Source organism: Lynx canadensis, chromosome C2 (genome assembly GCF_007474595.2).
Source record: "Lynx canadensis isolate LIC74 chromosome C2, mLynCan4.pri.v2, whole genome shotgun sequence".
Lineage (NCBI taxonomy): Eukaryota > Metazoa > Chordata > Mammalia > Carnivora > Felidae > Lynx > Lynx canadensis.
Genome location: NC_044311.2, coordinates 86,968,288 through 86,990,984, shown reverse-complemented (window position 1 = coordinate 86,990,984; position 22,697 = coordinate 86,968,288). Strand labels below are relative to the sequence as shown.

The following is a 22,697-nucleotide window of genomic DNA, read 5'->3' as shown; positions in this document are numbered from 1 at the left end:
TGCTTCAGATTCTGTGTCTCCCTCTACCCCTCCCCCACTCACACTCTGTCTCTCAAAAATAAATTAAAAAAAATTTTTTTTAAAGTAATTACAAGCGGAACATCACCACAAAGACAGTGGGAGTGTGGGTAGTAACAATAATCTCAGAGTCTTAAAGAAGGGCTAATTTCATACACAACTTGGACAATGTCGCTGACACTGTGGGCAAACCCTGGAAAAAAATGTGTGTTTAACCTAATAAGCTGTGTAAGGTGTAGAGTTGCAATAGCTAAGCAAAAATACTGGATGAGAGATAAAGACAATAATTCAAAATGTATGAAAAAAACTTGATGCACAAATAAATTCATTTCAATGTTATTTATAATAGTAAAAAATTATAATCAGTCCCTTACAAAGGAAATGGCAAAAATAACCAATATATAACCTAACAGACTAAGTGCAGCTATTAAATTATGCTTATCAAAATCACAACAATGCAAATAAAATGACATGAACCCTGCACATGACACTAGAAGTGAAAAATCAGGTGCAAAATTGAATATATGATTTTTTTTTAATCCTGCAAATATAAAAAACACTGGTAGAAAATACACCCAAATATTTACAATTTGGTACAATGTTTGAACAACTGAAATATGGATTCTCCCCACTTTGCAAATACAGTGAGAACATATTACAACAAAAATCAAAACATGAAAATATAAGGCCTAAAACTCAGACTCAGTTGCCAAACTGCCAAATTATCTTTATTTTGTTGAGATATTTAACAGTATAAAAAAGTTCATATTTCTTCATGGTCATTATCTTTATCCAACTTTTCAAAGATTCAATAGTAGAAACAGCCGAATGCCGCTATAACACAGAATAAACTGTCCTAAAAAGCAAGCAAAACAGAAAACACACAAATCCAGAACATTAGTACTAATGAAGGGCTAAGGTAGCATAGGCAACTGAAATTAACATCATCTCAGATCTTTGCCAATTTTCAATCATGAAGGTTTTTTCTTCTTCAATAAAGGGTTTCCAGATTAGAGCCATAAACTTGCTTGCCTCAGGGTAACTACAAAATTGCTTGCTCAAAGGGTAGGATGGGTAAAGAATTAGATTTTTTGAAGGTAGAAGTAAAATGCAAACTAATAAACTTTATGTAATTCGTATTTGTAAGTATTCCCATTTTCCCTGGTTTGTCACAGAAATAACAGTGTATGAAATACCTTGAGTTTCTTGGAGTAAATGCATAACTATATTATAACATCACAGATAAAAATAACAGCACCTTGTCATAAATTCTGGATAAGGGCAAATGGTTTCTGGGTGTCTATTCTTAACTGATAAAATTCATTTATCCATCTTTAACTTGGAATCACAAAATGTTTTCCAAATCCCAGTTAAACTTGTTAAAACAGCTTTTAGGTAATGATTACAGGAGATCCACCTGCTTCAGCAACTCCTGACCAACAAATCTCTCCTCCAGCCTGGTACTACTGGCAGAAAAACAATCTAAACTCAAGTATCTGATTACTAACCAAAGCAAAATTCTTTGGTTAGCTCAGTTCTCTGCCTCCTTGGGTAGAATAACTATGAACTGTGTTCTACAACAGTGCTATCTGTGGTGAGAAATTTGTTTTTGCTTTAATTTTTCAGGCCCTTATGGACTGATGCTTTTGTAAAATACAATAAAAATTAATAAGCACGAAAATGAAATGAAAAAACATACAAAATACAGCCTAAACATCTTATTATTAGATTTAATCAATATAAATTGCTTTGTCAAATTTCTGTAAGACTTTCTAAACTCTTACACTCTATTTATGTACTTGTTTCATGAAGGACCTGGAAACAGGACAAGGACTAGCACTGGTCTGCGGATCCCACTTTGGCCACTGTTCTACAGCGCCGCCCACAGTTCTCCTGAGACCCAGTCCAGTTATCCACAGCAATTATAGGCGCAATAACATGTACTTTTCTCTCTCCTGTTTCATGTCCTCATCCTCTATCAGTGCTTCCTGGGATCTCCCCCCAAATAAACAAAATAAGCTCTGAAAATGAGACCTAAATATACACTTGACTCAACAAACTGGACTAAAGATATAGCAGACTAAGCACCCTAAACCAGGCTCCGAAAAATTATTTTTATTTATTTTTAAAAATGATTCGTAGACATCTATCCCACCAATCTTGCACTCTAAAAGCAGATCCTGGTCATCTTTATTAAGTAATAACTGAAAACTAAAGTTTTAAATTAATTATTTGTTAATGTGAGTATTGTGTGACCTCCCACTGGTTTATAAGCTCTCTACAAGCAGAAACCATGCCTGTCTTACTCATCATTTTATCCCTAGCACCTCTTCTTTGTAGTTAGCCAAGTGCTATATGTCTGTTAGCACTGAATAAACAATCTGATATTCTCAAAATCACACTTGTGAAGAGTTATGTCATCAGCACAGCTACAAATCTCCTGGCCTATTAGCAGCACATTAGGTTTCTCCTGCTTTAGTAACATAGTAAAGGAACAGTAAAATCATCTCATCCAGGAGTTTAAGACAAACATCTAAAACTGAAGTGTCCTCATATCTTAATAATATTAATTGGACTTGTAATATCCACATGTCCTTGGAAAGGACAGAAAGGCTTCCAAATGGACTTACATTCATGAAAACATCATGAATATAGTTGTCAGTGTCAGCATCCCAGAAACAGCGAGCAGCCATGCTGAAAAGTCAGAGAATGAAGAATTATAAACAATATAACAAGGATCTGACTTGCATATATTTGCCATGAGCAAAAGTTTTCCTTGATACATTCTTGTAGATCAGTGTTTCCAAACCCTTTCACAGGTTGGCACGCAGAAAATCCTATTTGTATACAGCAGAACATACTGGATAAACCAAGAGGGACAGGAATCATAGATGTCACTGGAGGTGACAGCCCATGGGCTCTCACAGCCTCAGACGCTGGCTGCCTGAAAGCTTAAGGGGTCAATACTTTTAAGTCCTTGGTGTTCTGGGTGGGAAGCTCTGTTATAGATTACTTCAGCCAAGATATTTTTGTGGAACTTTAAGAGGAAATTAATACCTAAGAATTATGACTGAAATGAGCTCAATCCTGCAAAATAATATTAAAAAGTAGGTCTAGAAAGGACCCAATAGATTATTTAATCCAACCTGATCATTTTGTAGAGTTCCAGAAAACGACAAACTCTGAACTAGAACTCAATCTTCTAACTACTTCTACACCCAGTATTGTCTCTACAGAATTGCTATGCTACCTACCTCTGAATTCTCAAATTGGCCATTCTCCTCTACCCAAATCTTGAGTAAGAAAGAATGTTAGGCAAAATAAAAGCCAATTTAAAAAATGGAAACAGGGGTGCCTGGGTAGCTCAGTAGTTAAGCGTCCAACTCTTGATTTCGGCTCAGGTCATGATCTCACAGTTCATGAAATCAAGCCCCATGTCAGGCTCTGCGCTGAGCATGGAGTCTGATTGGGATTCTCTCTCCCTCTGCTCCTCTCCCACATTCATGCTCTCTCTCTCTCTCTCTCTCAAAATAAACATTTTTTAAAAAATGGAAACAACTATGGGCTGCCTGGCTGACTCAGTCAGTAGAGCATATGACTATTGCTGTTGGGGTTGGGGGTTCGAGCCCCATGTTACATGTAGAGATTAGTTAAAAAATAAATAAAATTTTGAAAAATAAATAAATAATGCAAACAACTTAAATGCACAGTAGTAAGTGGTCGATGAAATTATGGTATTTCATGGTAATGAAATTCTATGCTACCAGCTGCCATTAAAGAGACATTTTACAAAGATCTTTTACAAAGATGTTTACAAACTTTACAAAAATTAAAATACATTCACAATATAAAGTGAAAAAACTAATTATAAATGTTTTACATTTTTATTAACTGTATATATATGAGTCATCATTACCATTTATTGAGCACTTACTTTGTGCCTGCCACTAGTCCAAGTGCTTTACATGTATTAACTCATTTAATCCTGTGAAGTAGGTATGTTATTACACTAATTTAGTAAATATGGAAACTGAATATTAGAGAAATTAAGTAAACTTGCCCAAGGTCAAACAAATAGTAAATGACAAAGTCTGGCTTTGAACCTAGGCAGTTCAGCTTTAAGTTATAGAGAAAGATAACACATGTACCATATTAATATTGGTTCATTTTTGAAAGTGCTTTTTTAAATTTTTTTTTTCAACGTTTTTTTATTTATTTTTGGGACAGAGAGAGACAGAGCATGAACGGGGGAGGGGCAGAGAGAGAGGGAGACACAGCATCGGAAACAGGCTCCAGGCTCCGAGCCATCAGCCCAGAGCCTGACGCGGGGCTCGAACTCACGGACCGCGAGATCGTGACCTGGCTGAAGTCGGACGCTTAACCGACTGCGCCACCCAGGCGCCCCTGAAAGTGCTTTTTTAAAGTTTTGCACAGAAGAGTCTCCCATCCTAGTATTCCACACATTATTTTTTTTTAATGTTTATTTATTTATTTTGAGAGAGAATGAGCACCTGCACAAGCAGCGGGTAGGGCAGAGAGAGAGGACAGAGAATCCCAAGCAGGCTCCATGCTGTCAGTGTGGAGCCCAATGCAGGGCTCAGTTCCACCAACCTTGAGATCATGGCCTGAGCCGAAATCAAGAGTCAGACACCTAACTGAATGAGCCACCCAAGTGCCCCTCACACATTCTTAAGTGAAAAAAAGTTCCATCTCTTTCCAAACTGCAACAGTAACAATGTGAAATAAAATTAACCTACTTAATTCATCACCAACAAGTATCTATTTAGCAGCTACCATATGCCCAAAAAGAGAAAAATCTGTGTCAATCCTCAAATAACTCCCAATTTAATTAGGTGGAAAAAATTAACACACATAAAAAGAATAAGATAATGTATGGTTAATGCTAATTTATCGGTTATTAGGATTCGAAAGTATTGTAAAATCTGTTTAGTCCAAGCCTAATTTTCACATTTGTACTAAATTTGTAGAAGTGCCACAGACATTTAGAGAATTTAGATAGGAGAAAAAGTCAAAAAAGAGTTAATGAAGGATGTGGTATTTAAGCTAAGAAGCCCCAAAGAAGGCAGGAATATAAACATTTACTTAACAAACATTTATTGAGGGTCTATTACATATGAAGCAAAGTGCTAGGTACAAATGATAAAAAGATGCAAAAAAACACAATCCTTGCTTTCAAAATTTGGTCTATATATCATTTGCCAATAAAAGGAACTAGGGACTTCTCAGAGAAATGGCCAATGCTAGGGCCTGGGCTAGAAATGTATAAGACAAACCTGGGACTTCAGGGTCACACCCAAACCCTGGGCTATACATACATACATACATACATACATACATACATACATACATACATACATACAAAGCTATATTTAAGTGTAAGTATTTGTGTCAATAGGACTGAGAAGAAGTATGATGGAACAGTTTGTAGAGGCCTATGTTCCCCCCAAGATCAGTTAGTGAGGCTGGATTAAGTGAATCAGAATGCAGCTGAAGCAAGACCAGGAAAGCCAAAATTCCAGAGAGAGGTGAACTGCTAGGAGGTAAGCGGATATCCTGCATCAGAATTCTCCCTGGGGCATTTGCCAAGTCCAGGCACAGGACTAAAAGCTAAGAAACCAGGCTTTTCCCAGCTAGAGAACCAATTACTGAGGGAAAAAGAAACCAGCAGTACTGTCGGCAGCTAAGAAGATAAAACAGGAGACTTAAGGAACCAAGATTACTGTGAAAAAGGAGAGAGTAGAACTGAGCCTGTCACATGGTAGGTTTTCCCCTCAAGACAGGTGCTGAATTTTGAAACTGAAAGCCATGTGTGGTAGGCAAAATAACGCCCTCTCACCAAATGTATCTATGTCCTAATGCCCCAAACCTGTGAATAGCTACAGTATACGAGGAAAAAACTCTTACAGATATATTATTAAGGATCCTGAGATGGGGAGATTATCCTGGATTATACAGGTGGGTTCAACGTAATCACATGAGTCCTTAGAAAGGAGGAGGTGGGAGGGTCAGAGTCAGAGAAATATTTGAAGATGCTATGCTGCTGGCTTTGAAGATGGAGGAAGGGTTTACAAGCTAAAGAATGCAGGCAATCTCTAGAAGTGGGAACAAGCAAAAGAAGGGATTCTCCCCTAGAGCTTCCAGAAGGAATGCAGTCTTTCCAATACCTGAATTTTCACTGAATGAAACCCGTTTTGGATTTATGATCTCCAGAACTATAAAATAATATTTTTAAGCCACTGGGTTTGTGGTAATTTTTTTTCAGTTTGTTTGTTTGTTTGTTTGTTTATTTATTTATTTATTTTAGTAATCTCTACACCCAACGTGGGGCTCGAACTCACAACCCTGAGATCAAGAGTCGCACACTCTTCCAACTCAGTCAACCAGGCACCTGTGATAATATTTTACAGGAGCAATAGGAAACTACTACACTAAAGCAAAAACTTTTGAAGTAAAGAATAGTTTTATGCTGAGGAGACAAGTAAAGAAGTCAGTACCTGATGGGGGTGGGATCCCATCTAGACGGCTTCTTCAAGAAAGAAGGGTGAACTAAAGGCAGAGGGAGCCTCATCAAAAATGCAACCCAATCTCAACTCTGGTTAGTACCTGGCTGGATTAAGGTAAGCAGTTCATAGTCTATCTGAATGAAAAAGGAAAAGAGTAAACCCTCTCTGGAAGAAAATAATATTATCTGGAGGTTCTATAATTTTTTGACACAATGTCCAGGATTTAAACTAGGCATGCTAACACAGCCACATGAAGGATTACCAAGAAAAAAAAAAAAATCAACGGAAACAGAATCACACATGATCCAGATACTGGAGTAAGCAGTCAGTGACTTTAAAATAACTGCTATGACCAGGGGCGCCTGGGTGGCGCGGTCGGTTAAGCGTCCGACTTCAGCCAGGTCACGATCTCGCGGTCCGTGAGTTCGAGCCCCGCGTCGGGCTCTGGGCTGATGGCTCAGAGCCTGGAGCCTGGTTTCCGATTCTGTGTCTCCCTCTCTCTCTGCCCCTCCCCTGTTCATGCTCTGTCTCTCTCTGTCCCAAAAATAAAATAAACGTTGAAAAAAAAAATTTACAAAAAACAACTGCTATGACCAAAATGTAAAAAAGGGAGGAGAGAAGAAGGATGAAGAACTGGATAAAAAAAAATAATTTCATTGGCCTCACTGACCACTACCAGAGAGGTGCTGGAATGCATGGTGCTACTGGCTGGCAATCAGAGCTGTGACCAGGGCATTTGTGAAATGCACTGAACTGCAAAGAGGAACATGAGGACACTCTAGATGAATCAAATTGCAGCTGCCTCCCAGGAATGCAGCTTAAAGTACCAGCATTCATTGTCAATTTAATTCAGTGCCAGGTGTAGTTCACCAGGAAAGCACTTGCAGATCTAGTTACCTATGAACAAAAGACTTTTTTTTAATGTTTATTTATTTAGTTTTGAAGGTGGGGGGAGGCAGAGAGAAAGGGAGTCACTGACTCTTAAGCAGGCTCCACACCCAGCACGGAGCCCAATGCGGAGCTTGATCTCATGACCGGGAGATCATGACCTGAGCCAAAAGCAAGAGTGGGACAGTTGAGGCACTCAGTTGGTTAAGTATCTGACTCTTGATTTTGACTCAGGTCAGGATCTCACAGTTCATGGGGTCAAGCCCCATGTCAAGCCTTGTGTCAGGCTCTGTGCTGACAGTGTGGTGACAGGAAGGATTTGCTGCTGCCTTGAGTGATGGGAAGGAGCCTGAAGGCATATTTTCCAGAGTGGTGCAGTATCACGGAGGGGGGTTCCAACACTGCCTGCCCTTCGCAGCTGAGTGTCTTAGGAAATGTTTCTTCCCCGCTGATGATCACAATAACTAAAATAGGGGCTAAAAATTAGTTGCCAACAGTGTGTAAGTTTGATCAGCAATTATATTAATTTACATTTTAGTAATAGGAGTGAGAGCAAGGCCCCTTCTGCCCTTGCGACAGATTCAGAAATCTCTTTCACAGAATGTGCAAATAATGCTCGTGTAGTATTAAAAAAAAATAATAATTTCACTAGAGAATTGGAATCTATAAAAAAGAATTAAAATGGATATTCTAGACCTAAAAAATATAATAACTGATATTAAGAATTCAGTCAGGGGCAAGGCACCTGGATGGCTCAGTCAGTTAAGCGTCCAACCTCGGCTCAGGTCATGATCTTGCTGTTCGTGAGTTCGAGCACCGCTTTGGGCTCTGTGCTGAAAGCTCAGAGCCTGGAGCTTGCTTGGGATTCTGTGTCTCCCTCTCTCTCTGCCCCTCCCCCAATCATGCCCTGTCTCTCTCTGTCTCAAAAATAAACATTAAAAAAAAAAAGAATTCAGTCAGGGGCACTTGGGTGGCTCAGTTTAGTTAACTGTTCAAGGTCAGCTCAAGTCATGACATCACGGTTCGTGGGTTCAAGCCCCACATCAGGCTCTGTGCTGACAGCTCAGAGCCTGGAGCCTACTTCAGATTCTGTGTCTCCCTCTCTCTCTCTCTGCCCCTCCCCTGCTTGCACTCTCTCTCTCAAAAATAATTAAACACTGAGAAAAAAAAAAGGAATTCAGTCAGTGAGTTGAATATCAGATTAGATACAACTGAAAAGAGAACACATTAACTGAAAGACAGGTCAACAGAAAAATATCCAAAAGCAGGGCACCTGGGTGCCTCAGTCAGTTAAACATCTGACTCTTGATTTCGGTTCAGGTCATGATCCTACAGTCGTGAGATCTAGCCCCTCATCTGACAGTGGAGAGCCTGCTTGGGATTCTCTCTCTCTGCCCCTCCCCCACTTACTCATGCATGCACGCACACACACGCGTTTTCTCTCTCTCCCTCTCTCTCTCTCTCTCCCTCCCAAAAAAGAAAAAAGAAAAAATATCCAAAAGTTAAGTACAGAGAGAAAACACAAAAACTCAGAGAAGAGCATAAAAGACATGCGAAATACAGTAAAAAGAGCATCTCCCTCTATATACAGGTAATTGGAGTCCAAAAGGGACAACAGAAAGCAAACAGAGCAGAAGCAATACTTAAAAAGTTAATGGCCACACTTAGCACCCAGATGTTAGTTTCTAATGCTATTCTCCATAAAATGAACCAGAGCTCCTTGGAGAAATGGCTAATTCTAGGGCTGGTGCAGGGAATGAATAAGATGAAGCAGCTCACAGTGCCAGTAAGTAAAGAAGTGCTCAAGAAACCCCGTAATAATAGTGGGGTATATCAAAGGGACACAGGAGTCAACTGAAAGAGCTGCCAATGGCCCAAGCTAGAACACTGAGTAATAAATAAGGTACAATTAGTAAATGCCAGAAAGGAAGTAACTCTCCAGGAAAAAACAAACCAATTTAACAATTAAATGGCAAGGTAAAAAAAAATGAGACAATGAGATAAAAGAGGGAGTAACCTCCTAGTAATTCGCCAAAATGACCAACACAAAGGGAAAGAGGATGGGTACTCGCTATATGTTCTCTAGGCCTTTTAGAAAACATGGAGTTGTTCCTTTGGCAACATACATGCCAATCTACAAGAAAGGTGATATTGTGGACATCAAGGGAATGGGAACTTTTCAAAAAGGAATGCGGCACAAATGTTACCGGGGCAAAACTGGAAGAGTCTACAATGTTACCCACCATGCTATTGGCATTGTTGTAAACAAACAAGGGCAAGATTCTTGCTAAGAGAATTCATGTATATATTGAGCACATTAAGCACTCAAAGAGTCAAGACAGCTTCCTGAACCGTGTGAAGGAAAATGATCAGGAAAAGAAAGAAGCCAAGGAGAAAAGCACTTGGGTTCAACTGAAGCGCCAGCCTGCCCCACCCAGAGATGCACATTTTGTGAGAACCAATGGATCGGAGCCTGAGCTCCTGGAGCCCATTCCCTATGAATTCATGGCATGATAAATATATTTTAAAAAAAAAGACCTCAAGACTAAAAATGTTACTCTTAATTGAGTAGAAGTGTGGTGTCCTCTCCCCCAAAGAAATATTCAAAGCAAACTTTGTGTCCAAATTCATTGGATGATGTCTTTATTCAAATTTGGTGGGTTTTGGGGTGCCTGAGTGGCTCAGTTGGTTAAGCTTCTGACTTTGGCTTAGGTCATGATCTTGCAGTCCATGAGTTCGAAACCTGAGTCAGGCTTTGTGCTGACAGCTCAGAGCCCGGAGCCTGCTTTGGATTCTGTGTCTCCCCCCCGCCCCCGCCCTCCCCTGCTCATGCTCACTCTCTCTCTCTCTCTCTCAAAAATAAACATTAAAAAAAAAGAGAGATGTATCAACTAAATGCAATGTGTGAACTTTATCTGAATCCTGATCTGAACAAATTGTAAAAAAAAAATACACATACATAAATACATACACTTAAATACATATTCATATATGTATACAGTGACCCTTGAACAACCTGGGCTGAAATGCACAGGTCCACTTATGTGCAGATGTTTTTTCAATAAATACAGTACAGTACTGTAAATGTATTTTCTCTCTCATAATTTTGTTAGTAACATTTTATTTTCTCTAGCTTACTTTAAGAATACAGTATATAATACCTATACAAAACATGTGTTAATCGACTGTTTACGTTATCATTAAGGCTTCCAATCAATAGTAGGCTATTAGTAGTTAAGTATTGGGGGAGTCAAAGTTATATGCATTTACAAAAAGTTATTTTTGACTGTGCAGGGGTTGGCACCACTAACCCCCACATGGTGCACAAGAGTCAACTATATATGAGACAACCGGGGATATTTGAACACTAACTGAATATTTTATAATATTCAGGACAGGCAGTATTTTAGATGTGATATTTTATTATGTTAAAAAGAGTCTTTAGGGCATCTGGGTGGCTCAGTGGGTTAAGCATCCTACTCTTGATTTTGGCTCAAGTCATGATCTCACGCTTCGTGGGTTCAAGCCCCGCTTTGGGCTCTGTGCTGACAGTGCAGAGACTGCTTGAGATTCTCTCAAGTGTTACAAAGAGAGAGATTCTCTCTCCCCCTCTCTCTGCCCCTCCCGCTCTCTCTCTCTCTCTCTCTCAAAATAAATAAACATTTTTTAAAAAATAAATAAAATAAAAAGGGTCTTTAAATTTTAGAGATATTGTATATTGTTGTATTTACAAATGAAAGGTATGATGACTGGAATTTGCTTCAAAATAATCTGATGGGACAGGGAGAGTAGGCAGAGGGATAAATAAAACAGTATCTGTATGGGCTTATAAACTTTGAAGCTAAATGATAGAAAAATGGGAGTTCCTTAGTCCCTGTACTTCTGCGTATGTTTGAAATTTTAGATGATAAAGGTTTTAAAAAAGGAGGGGGGAGGCCTTGAATGCTATGCTTTAGAATTTGGCCTTATCACGTTTAACAAAGTCAATCACAACCAGTTCAAGGAGTTTATACCTGACAGGGTTTAAAATAAACTCTAAAGAGTTCTTGGAAAGAAAATGAGGTGTACTTCTGAAAGACTGCTCTAGCATGCAAAATGAAATGCAGAAGAGAGAGATCAGAGTCTGGAAATGCTGATAAGGGGTTGCCAAGTAACCCTGGCATCCAGATTACAGTGCATACAGTAGGAGAGACTAACGGCTAAACAAGACAAAAGAGGACTCCGAGGTTTTAAGCCAGAGTCAACAGAACCTTGGTAATAATGTGAAAGAGAAATTAAAATGTCAGGTTGACTAAAGGAGAAGAAGGGAGAAGAAATTTACAACTGTACAACAAGTTGAAACTGGCGAGATAAACTAGTAAAGTATTTCTTTATGTCTTGGAGGTGAGAAATTCTCCTGAAGCCTTTTGACCAAATGGTAGAGGGCACCACAGTGAAGAGTACTGCACCACGAGTCAGAAAGCTAGGCTCTGTTAGTTAATCTGACACCAGCCACATAAATAATTTTGGGCAAAATATAGTGATCCTCATAAGTGTCATCTATAAATTAAGGAGAGTGGACAGTAGAAAATATCCATAGTCCCTTCCAAATCCAACATTCCATAGTAAAAATTTTCACTCATAATATATACAAGGTTTTTTTTTAATTCCTTTAACAAATACTTTAATTTTTTTTTTATATAAAATACTATACTAAGCACTGTTTGCAAAGGGAAATGTGAGATTAACACTTGGGCACAGGAAAAGAGAGGAAATACAGATTTTGAACTCAGTAATACATGAACGACAGTTTGAGGTCATGACAATGAATGAGTTCATTGAAAAAGCATTGAGAAGAGCCCAAGAACAAGAAGTGAGCCTTGAAGAAAGCTCACAGCTGGCGATGTAGGGGAGAAAGGAACCAGGGAAGGAAAGACAATAATCAGTTAGAAAAATAGAAGAGAAACAAGTTAGCTAAGTGACATCAGGGCCAAAAAAAAAAAAAAAAAAAAGAAAGAAAGAAAAAGACTGAATTTTAAGAAATAAAAGCTCAGGGGTGCCTGGGTGGCTCAGTAGGTCGAGCATCCAACTTCAGCTCAGGTCATGATCTCACGGTCTGTGAGTTCGAGCTCCGCATCGGGCTCTGTGCTGACAGCTCAGAGCCTGGAGCCTGCTTTGGATTCTGTGTCTCCCTCTCTCTCTGCCCCTCCCCTGCTCATGCTCGCTCTCTCTCTCTCTCTCTTTCAAAAATAAATAAACATTAAAAAAAAAAAAGAAAGAAAGAAATAGAAGCCCAGGCCAAGAATAAGAGGTAAGAAAGGGTTACCAGATATGCTAATAAAGAGGTCTCGGACAATGTTAAAGAAATTAATTTAGGAGAATGATAGGAAAAAAAACAGGCAAAAAGCAATTTAGGAAGAAACATATATACATGTTCCCATACTCTCTTTAGGAGCATATAAACATAAACCCTATAGATACGACACAAAGTGTTACCTCACGGAGCTCACCCAGACTTGTCAACCTCACTGTTCAATACCCGGATCTTTTTGGTTCACAGCTGCATTTTGTAAGGCTGCCTTTTCCTCTCATTCTCACAAAGACACAATCTTTTTGAATTGTTAGGAGGATGAATACCTAATAAATATTTAAGAATAAAAACAAGAAGGAAAAACCAACTACTCACAATACTCCTTCACCTCTTTGTTCTCCAATCACTACTTGCACCACCATTTTATATCGGTCAAATCCCATTTCTAGAAAGAAAAATAAGAAGGTTATCTATAAGTAAAAGTGATAAAGTAAAAGTGATAAAGGCATAAGTAAAAGTGATAAAAGTGATAAATATGATGGTATATTTGCCTAGTAATGGATATAGGCATTCAGTCTATAAGCACTGACTGAGTGGGTTGATAAGCTGGGAGTCAGAGAGACTAGAGGGCAAATTTTACTTGGTGAGTAAGTCAGCTTACCAAGTGTGTAACCTTAGACAAGTTATTTACCTTCTTGGCTTAAGTCTTCCTCATCTGTTAAATGAAAAATATTATTACCTACCCTGGGGGTACACTGTGAGGTGAGATGAGATAAGATATAGTACACTGACCTTAAAAACAAAACTGTCAGTTATTTTACCAGCAAAAAAAATGAGTTTATTCGTGAAGGGCACAGAATTACAATTCAGGACATGAAAGCTACAACAAAACCATTTGCAAGTCCAGAGAACAAAAAAGTCAGTTCTTTTGTAGAGGAAAGGAGGACATTGGGAGAGCTGTTATAAACAAAAAGTTCATTGGAGTAAATTGGGAGTTGAAAGTGTAGTGGCTTTTCATTGCCTGAATTTTGATGGTCTCTCATTGGCTGATCTGTTGCTAGGCAAGCAGAAAATCTTTCTTTCTCCTGCTAGGGTAGTAAAGTATAGGCTGATAAGGAACAGTATGGTATTAGAGCTCCCCCTTCTGGCCTCCCAACTCCAACATTCTAGTGAGGTTTTGCTTTAGTAATTTTCACAATATGTAAAGCATCTACAACAGTATTGATACATACTAGTTTCTCAATAGATCGCAGCTTCCTTTGTTTCTCTCCTACTCTAAGACAGGTGCTGGTAGGTCCTCAAAACACTGAAATAAATAAGACACTCTTCTTGCCTTAAAGAACTCACAGTAGCTGGGAAGGCAAACATGAAGAATAAAATAAAAATGCAATGTATTAATAATTCCAGGAATGGCATATCTTTTAGGAACACAGGGCTGGCAGCTCCTTCCTTTGTTTGGACAGTGGGGAAGGGATGACCAGAAAAGGCTTCTTGGAGGATGAGATACACAAGCTGAGTGTTGAAAGACGAGTGGGAATTTACTAGGCAGACAATGTCTCTCCATTTTATGGAGAGGGAATATCATGTGCAAAGGCATAAGCTATGGGATATTTATTTTATTTTAATGTTTATTTCTTTTTGAGAGAGACAGAGACAAAGTGTGAGTGGTGGAGAGGCAGAGAGAGAGGGAGACACAGAATCCAAAGCAGACTCCAGGCTCTGAGCTGTCAGCACAGAGCCCGACTCAGTGCTTGAACTCACAAACTGAGAGATCATGACCTGAGCCAAAGTTGGACGCTTAACTGACTGAGCCACGCAGGCGCCCCTAGAGTATGGGATATTTAGAAAACTGTAAGCTGTTCAGTAAGGGAGAAAAGAAAATAACAGTATAAGATTCTGAAGTATAATGGTGTGGCCTAACACAACTCTGCTGCTTCCCCAAAAACTATACTGCTAAAGCAGCAAAATCCTGAAAATTCTCCCTAACACCAATGGAAAGAAGAAAACTGAATGGGCATCTTTATCTCCCTGCTCTTTTCTAACCAAAGACTAGTGGAAACAGTTGGGGGGAAAAAAAAGGAAAGGAAATGGGCAAAGTTGAAACAGAGCCAACTCTGATGAAAGTCTCCAGGATTATATAGTAAATTAGGCAAACAATCTGAAGACCACAGGTCTCCTCCCATGTGAAACATGAACCTTAATTCAGGATACTTAACAAAATCTAGGAGACAGAGCCCAAAACACTGCAGACAGTTCCATGGAACTTCCTCTTTTCTCTACTCATTTCTCCTCCTCCTTTTCTGATACCCATGCAGCTAGAATATTATATATACAGCCCTTAAATCATAGTTCTGAGGGAAAAATAAAATAATCTCAGATGTAGTGGGAGAGTACAAAAAAAAAATCACCTATATTATGTCGAAGCAATTATGAAAAGAGCAAATGAAAGATCTGAAAACCACACCACATCAGAATAAAATGGAAAGAAGCCAACTGGCAATATGCAATGATGCAGCAGCAAAAACAAACAAAAGAATAACAAGAAAGAAACACACTGTTTAAAAGACAAAAAAGGGGGCACCTGGGTGGCTCACTCAGTCGGTTAGATGTCCAACTTCAGCTCAGGTCATGACCTCGCAGTCCGTGGGTTCAAGCCCTGCGTCGGGCTCTCTGCTGACAGCACAGAGCCTGGAGCCTGCTCCCAATTCTGTGTCTCTCTCTGCCCCTCCCCTGCTCGTGTTCTTCACAAATGATTCACAGTATAGAACAAAATTAGCTCATAAATTCAACAAAATAAGAACTTAATCAGATTATAAACAGCAGAAAAATGGAAAGGAAGATCACAGCCTGAAGAAACAAACTGAATCCTCACACAGTATCAGTGCAGGCCTAATAAATTAAAAGTGGTAAAGGACAGAACAGACACAAATGAAAATTGAACAACTGGCTTAAGATAATCACAGGTAAATATCAAAGGAAAGGCAAGAAAGTATGGCACAGAAAAGCTAATAGATATGGAAGATAAAGAAGATTCAACATATCAGTATTTGTTTTCCTAAAGAAGAGAATCTAATAAATGCAACAGGAAATGTTTTCAGAGATAGAAGAAAATTTTCCTGACATGGAAAAAATAAAATCTGCAGATTGAAAGCTATAAAATTTTCACTACCAAGCCATATTCTAAAAAAGCTATTGAGCATCAAGGTTAAGGATGGGATTCTTTTTAAAATTTTTTTTTTCAACGTTTATTTATTTTGGGGACAGAGAGAGACAGAGCATGAACGGGGGAGGGGCAGAGAGAGAGGGAGACACAGAATCCGAAACAGGCTCCAGGCTCTGAGCCATCAGCCCAGAGCCCGACGCGGGGCTCGAACTCCCCGACCGCGAGATCGTGACCTGGCTGAAGTCGGACGCTTAACCGACTGCGCCACCCAGGCGCCCCAGGATGGGATTCTTTAAGCAGAGGACATCAGGTGGCCTTAGATTTCTCTTCAGTAATATTCAATGCCAGAAGATAATGAAAAACGAGTCTACAAGATTCTCAGAAAATAAGTTATTACCTCAAAATATTATATTCATCCAAAACTATTTTGGTTTAAAGGCAAAAGGCAGACATCCTCGGACATGAAAAAACCCAGAGAATGTAGCATTTCTGAGCCCTTCCCGAAAAAATTTACAACAAAATCTCATCAGGTAAGAATTGAACCAAAATAAAGAACTCAGCAATGGAAACGGCATGATAAAAGGACTAAATAGTGAGCAATCATTTCATTTAAATATAGAACAAATGCAAAAAGAGAGAGAGAGAGCGAAAATGAATACTATACCACTATGTGAAATAAGTCTAAGGTATCCTACTGTTGTTAAAGTACTTATTTATCTGTATATATACATAGAAAAGAGTGTGATATGTTCACCTGATATTAATGATTATCATTAAATATTGATATTTAATGTGGTGGTGGCATTTGGGATGATTTTCTAATTTTATGTATTTTTCTATACATTTAAATTTATTTATAATGGACATGTATCTTTTTTTTATAATAATTTTAACAGTCAATTTTTATTAAAAAGTGAAAATAAAGGGGCACCTGGCTGGCTCAGTTGGTACAGCATGCAACTCTTGATTTTGAGGTCACGAGTTCATGCTCCATGTTGGGAACAGAGATTACTTAAATGAATAAATAAATAACTTTTTTAAAAAGTGAAGGGGTGTCTGGGTGGTTCAGTCAGTTAAGAATCTGACTCTTGATTTTGGCTCAGGTCATGATCTTATGGTCGTGTGTTTAAGCCCTGAATCGAGCTCTGTGCTGTTAGCGCAGAGCCTGCTTGGGATTCTCTGTTTCCCTCTCTCTCTCTGCCCCTCTCCCACCCATGCACACATGCTCACTCTCCCTCTCTCTCTCTCAAAAATAAATAAATAGGGGCGCCTGGGTGGCGCAGTCGGTTAAGCGTCCGACTTCAGCCAGGTCACGATCTTGCGGTCCGTGGGTTCGAGCCCCGCGTCAGGCTCTGGGCTGATGGCTCAGAGCCTGGAGCCTGTTTCCGATTCTGTGTCTCTCTCTCTCTCTCGGCCCCTCCCCCGTTCATGCTCTGTCTCTCTCTGTCCCAAAAATAAATAAAAAACGTTGAAAAAAAAAAAAAAAAATAAATAAATAAATAAATAAATAAAGCTTTTTTTAAAAAGTGCAATAAAAATGCTAATATACAAACAGTAGTGATAGAAATCCACAGAATTTCTATTTTCTTCTTTGTACTTTTATATATTTTTTAATTTCTAAAAACTGAAAAAAAAAATAAGAAACAGAAGAAAATACACCAAAATACTAAATAGTAGCTACCTTTGGGTAATGGAATTTTATATAATTAAAAAAAAATTCATATGCGTATTTTTCTAGACTGTCTAGGTTAGTACAATGAAATATAACTGTTACATAGACATTTTCTTCCCTCCACAAAATGTTATATTTTTAAAAAGGTAGACAGAAAGGACTTTTCAGATGGTATAACATTATTAACAAAAAAAGACAGAGACAGAGGCCAAGGGAACAAGGAGAAAAAGCACAAGGTGTGCTCTGTATACGTAGAGCTTAGCAGGAATGGAGAGTTGAGTAGGGCAACTAGTTAATGATTCAGCTGGAGAGACGGGCTGAGGTCAGACAGTGAGGGTATGAATGCCTAAGAGGCCTGCCTAAGGAATTGATATGTTGGTGAGAAAAACAATCAAGAATGATGGAAGAAAGGAGCCCTTGTAACTTCTGGTCTTTCCCATACTGGAATTTCTCAGACAGTGCTTGCCTACAATGTTTTATTTTACATCTTTATGCTCTCCCATTATCTGCAAAAACCCACATGCATAAAAGTTACCAAATAACTGAGAAGACTAGACACTGAAGAGAAATTTTTGTTTAAACGAATGCACAGCGTATGACCCTTGTTTAAAGATGGGGAAGGAAACAAATAGGTAAAATTGAATGTTTGAAGGGAACATATCGTTTCCAATGACCATCACAATTACCTTTTAATTTATCTTTAACGGTTTCTGATAAACGTTTTGTGAGTTGAGGCATTTCTTCCGGAGAGTATTCAGCATTTGCCAGTTCCTCCTTAAGCACGGCATGGATACAGTCTTTAACCACAGAGGGTCTGAACCTAAATGAAACAGTTTGAACAACTAATTGGTAACTCCAAAACTCCAATTTACCTTCACAGTCCAACTGCCCCCAGCTCTTTGCCACTAAAACAATGTAATCTTCCATTTTCATATTTTTTATTAAAAAAGTGATATAAGCAAATTAAGAAAACAAGTCATATTCCTGATTTATACTTCCAGCCTGGACCTTTCCCCTGAACTTCAGACCACACATTCCAACACATATTCCATCTGGATGTCTAACAGACAACTCAAATTTAATATATCCAACATTAAGCGTTTCTTTTTATTTGTTTAATGTTTATTTCTGAGAGAGAGAGAGCATGAGCGGAGAAGGAGCAGAGAGAGAGAGAAAAGGGGAGACAGAATCAGAAGCAGGTTCCAGGCTCTGAGCTGTCAGCACAGAGCCCAATGTAGGGCTTGAACTCATAAACTGTGAAATCATGACCTGAGCGGAAGGAGGACACTCAACTGACTGAGCCACCCAGATGCCCCCGACATTAAGCTTCTGACCATCTCCCCTCCCCAGAATTGTAGCAGTCAATGGTAACTCCATTCTTCCATTTGTTCAGGCCAAAAACCTTGATGTCAGTCTTGCCGTCTTTCTCACAAAACACATCCTGGTTCATAAGCAAATCTTGCTTAAATCATAAGCAAATCTGAAGCAGTTCTACATTCAGAATAATCTGAAATTCAATCACTCTCACCATCCACTGCCACCAGCTTGGTCCAAGCTATCTTTACCTCCTGCCTAGATTACAATGGCTCCTAACAAGTCTCTCTGTCTCTGCGTTTGCTCCCAGATCCTGTTCTCAACATAACAACTAGATCGGTCCTGTTAAAATATATGTCAGATCATAGCACTTCTCTATTCAAAGATACCCCAAATATTTCCCACCTCACTCAGAGTAAAAGCAGCATCCTAACTATGACTTGTACAGTCCCATATGTCTACCCTACCAAACTCTGACCTTGTTTTTTACTACTTTTCCCACTAGTTCTCTCCACTCTGGCCACACTGGCCTTCCCTATGTTCTTTGATCACACCAGGCATGCCAACCTCAGTGCTTCTGCACTTGCTGTGAACCTCTGCCTGAAGTGCAAGTCTCATTCTATATGCATAGCTACCTCCTCACTTCTTTCAAGTCTTTTTTTCAAAAGTCACCTTCTCTAAAACTTCAAATTGCCCTCCTATCACATCACTTCATAGCTCACTTCCCAGTACTGATTACTATCTCATACACTGTACAGTTCACTTCTGTGTTTGTTTGTTGTCCTTCTACCCAGCTAGAACGTAAACTCCATGAGAGCAGAAATTTCTATCTGCTTTGTTCACTGTTATATCCCCATTTCTCAGAACGGCACCCAGCACATAGAAAATAAATACTTTTTGGAGTAATGGATTACTGAATAAATGAAGACAGAAAAAAAAAATCTCCCCTAATTTCACCACCGTAACAATACCATTAACATTTTTATTGTATTGATCATAGATTACAGCAGTAGGTTCATTTTCTGGGCTATATATTCTATCAGTTGATTTATCTATTACGTCCAAGTGACCAGAATGTTTTAGGTTTTGAGCTTATAATGTGGTATAATATTTGGTAGTATTGGTGGCCCCTTATTAAACATTATTTTCTTTGCTCTCTTGCTGGTTATTCTCACAGATGAACTTTAGAATCACTGACAAACTTTCCAGGACTTGATCCGTTCAAAAAGGGGGTCTCCCTGTTATTAATAAACATACCATATCTGGTTCTTTTCCTTAAGCCTTTTTCATTCTCAGTGAAATGTTAAAAGTTTTGTTGAAACAAGTCACAAGTAATCTCATAGGATTATTCCCACACAATATATACTTGTTAATCTTGTTCTGCTTTTGTTCCGTTTTACAACAGAAATGCAGGCAAATGGCAATCGATGCATTTAGATACTTTTACCAAGATAACTTAACATACAGTTTTATATGTCCATTCGACCCACCATAAAAATGCTGCATGAAATTTTTTATCACATTATAACCAAAGTTCCTGGCTTTCAGTATTTGCCAAGCATTTGATCAGCAACCTGGTAGCAAGCAAGAGGGGCTTTTTTTTTTTTTTTAACGTATATATATTTTCTCATCTTGTGAAAATGAAGCGAGTGATAGAGTCTACAGCCCTAGCAGACTCTCCCCTGCACTAGACTGTGTACTTCAACTCTGGGAAAGTATCGCGGTGGTGGGCCTAGAACATCCGGATACTATCTGGGTAAGGCTTTATATACATACAGGTCCCGTACCCTGCAAAGGAGTAAGCGTTTTCTGGCACACTTTTGCACACAGGAAGCGTGTGGCTGAATGGCATTCTACGCAAGGCTCTTCTTTACGGCTCTTCTCTCTATTCCATCCATCTCCTTTCCTCTGCTCACGTCCCAGGTCTCCTAGAGCCAACCATTCCCACTGCGCTAGCCTCAGGCGCTTCCGACGCCCTAACACTGCAACCGGAGACCGGGTCTTCAGCTGCCGGTAGCAGCTGAAAGCTCAAGAAAAATAGATACCCGCCCTCCCGTCCCGCCCCCTCCCCGGCTGGCCCGTGCGGCTCCAGACCCAGCCCCTCCCTCCTCTGCCGACTCATCTCGGTACTCCAACCCAACACCTTCTAAGTCCCAGCTCCTCCTCGCCCTCTCCAGCCCCGCCTCTCCTCCAGCCCCGCCCCTCCCTCTCCAGCCCCGCCCCTCCCTCTCCAGCCCCGCCCCTCCCTCTCCAGCCCCGCCCCTCCCTCTCCAGCCCCGCCCCTCCCTCTCCAGCCCCGCCCCTCCCTCTCCAGCCCCGCCCCTCCCTCTCCAGCCCCGCCCCTCCCTCTCCAGCCCCGCCCCTCCCTCTCCAGCCCCGCCCCTCCCTCTCCAGCCCCGCCTCTCTGCCCCAGCCTGCCCCCCCCCCAGCCCCGCCCACTTCGCCGCTCCCCGCGCCCTTTACCGACGCTGAGGCTTCCCGGCGGGCTCTGCCTGCCTGACCTAGCAGTCTCGCAGGTCGCCCCCACCACAACCCGTCCGTTACCCGCCTTTGCTGGAAAACGGGCCGCAAAATATAGGTATTCTCGGACTCCCCTGCGTTCTTCTCGGTCTCAAGCAACCCTTCGGCCGTGCCTATAGGCAAGGACGCCGCGGTCGTCGAGGTCATAGCTAGGGCTTCTTGGCCCAGTGTGTCGAGATGAAGGCCTGGCTGGTGGCGGCGCGGGGCTGCGAAACCGTCGCCAGGGCGACAGCGCCGCCCTTGGCCCTGACGTAAAGCGGCTGCGCGCTCCCAGCAGAGAGGCCCTCCCTTCTCTGCGGGTCTGGCGGCCCTCCCCAGCGCCTGCGCACCAGCTGCTGGGCGGAAACCGGCTGAGCTAAGGCGACCCTAACTTTGGCGCAGGGCTGTTGGAGCCTGTGGGGATCGCAAAGCGCTTCGAAGTTTGTCAGCGTTTATTAACCGCGCTACAATTTTAGGGAATTGACGCGGAACCTGAGGTTCATAGAGATCCAAGGATATAAGGCTATTGGGCGGCAGGGCTCTAAAAAGGCATTCTCACTGTGGCCTGTGGGCAAGGCCAGCCTTCATTTCATTATGCAAGACTTGTGAACGGGTTTTATATTTTTAAATGATCGAAAAAAAAATCAAAAAAATGTTTCGTGACGCGTGAAAACTACACGTGAATTTAACATTTCAGTATCTGTAAAGTTCTGTTGTAACGTAGCTATGCTCGCTTGCACATGTGTGGCTGCTTTTGCACTGTATTGATCGAATTGAGCAGTCGCAACAGAAACCATATGGCCCTTTACAGAAAAAGTTTGCAGTGCCCTGCTCTACTCCATAACTGCCAACTCACAGTTCCCCTAGCCTCACCCACACCATACTCTCCGTGCAAAATTCAGAAAGGAGTAGACATTAAGGTGTATTCCCCACTTACGAGCACCAGTTTCTGGTCCTGTTGTAGAAGACTGTAGTATCTTGGCCTCTAGCAGCTTCAAAAACTAAGAAAAGAATTTCCCCCAGTATCCATCCAGGCTTCCTATTGGTTGGATTAACAAATTCCAGAACTTCCTTCTATAAGATGCAAAGGGAGTATTTCTATAAAAGTATACCTTTGCAAGCTCCAGTAGAGACTAATTTTACTATTCCAAGTTTTGGTTTACAATGTGTTTTCTTGATAGTATAGCCTAGATTGGTCTCCCCGAGTCCGGTAAACTCCCCTGAACTTCACCTTCCCAGTCCACCCTTCACAGTGCCCCCAGAATGGCTTTCCTTTGTCACTGCTCTGCTTGAAATCTTTCAGTGGTTCCTTAGGACCATCTCCCCAGC

General features: G+C 40.5%; 1 protein-coding gene and 1 pseudogene across 2 annotated transcripts; one reads left to right on the top strand and one right to left on the bottom strand.

The window, feature by feature from the left end:
• Positions 1–723: 723 nt before the first annotated feature.
• Positions 724–21,648, bottom strand: DYNLT2B (dynein light chain Tctex-type 2B). Of its 2 annotated transcripts, none has more exons than XM_030328727.1 (5): positions 21,418–21,648; positions 18,242–18,375; positions 13,096–13,165; positions 2,649–2,712; positions 724–874 (listed from the first exon to the last, which is right to left on the bottom strand). In XM_030328727.1, exons 1-5 carry the CDS (start codon positions 21,534–21,536, stop codon positions 827–829), a joined length of 435 nt encoding a protein of 144 aa, XP_030184587.1. In that variant the 5' UTR covers positions 21,537–21,648; the 3' UTR covers positions 724–826. The 2 variants fall into 2 exon arrangements, with proteins under 2 accessions (XP_030184587.1, XP_030184588.1); XM_030328728.1 differs by lacking the exon at positions 21,418–21,648 and adding an exon at positions 20,657–20,890.
• LOC115523079 lies at positions 9,409–10,109 on the top strand (annotated as a pseudogene).
• Positions 21,649–22,697: the final 1,049 nt, after the last annotated feature.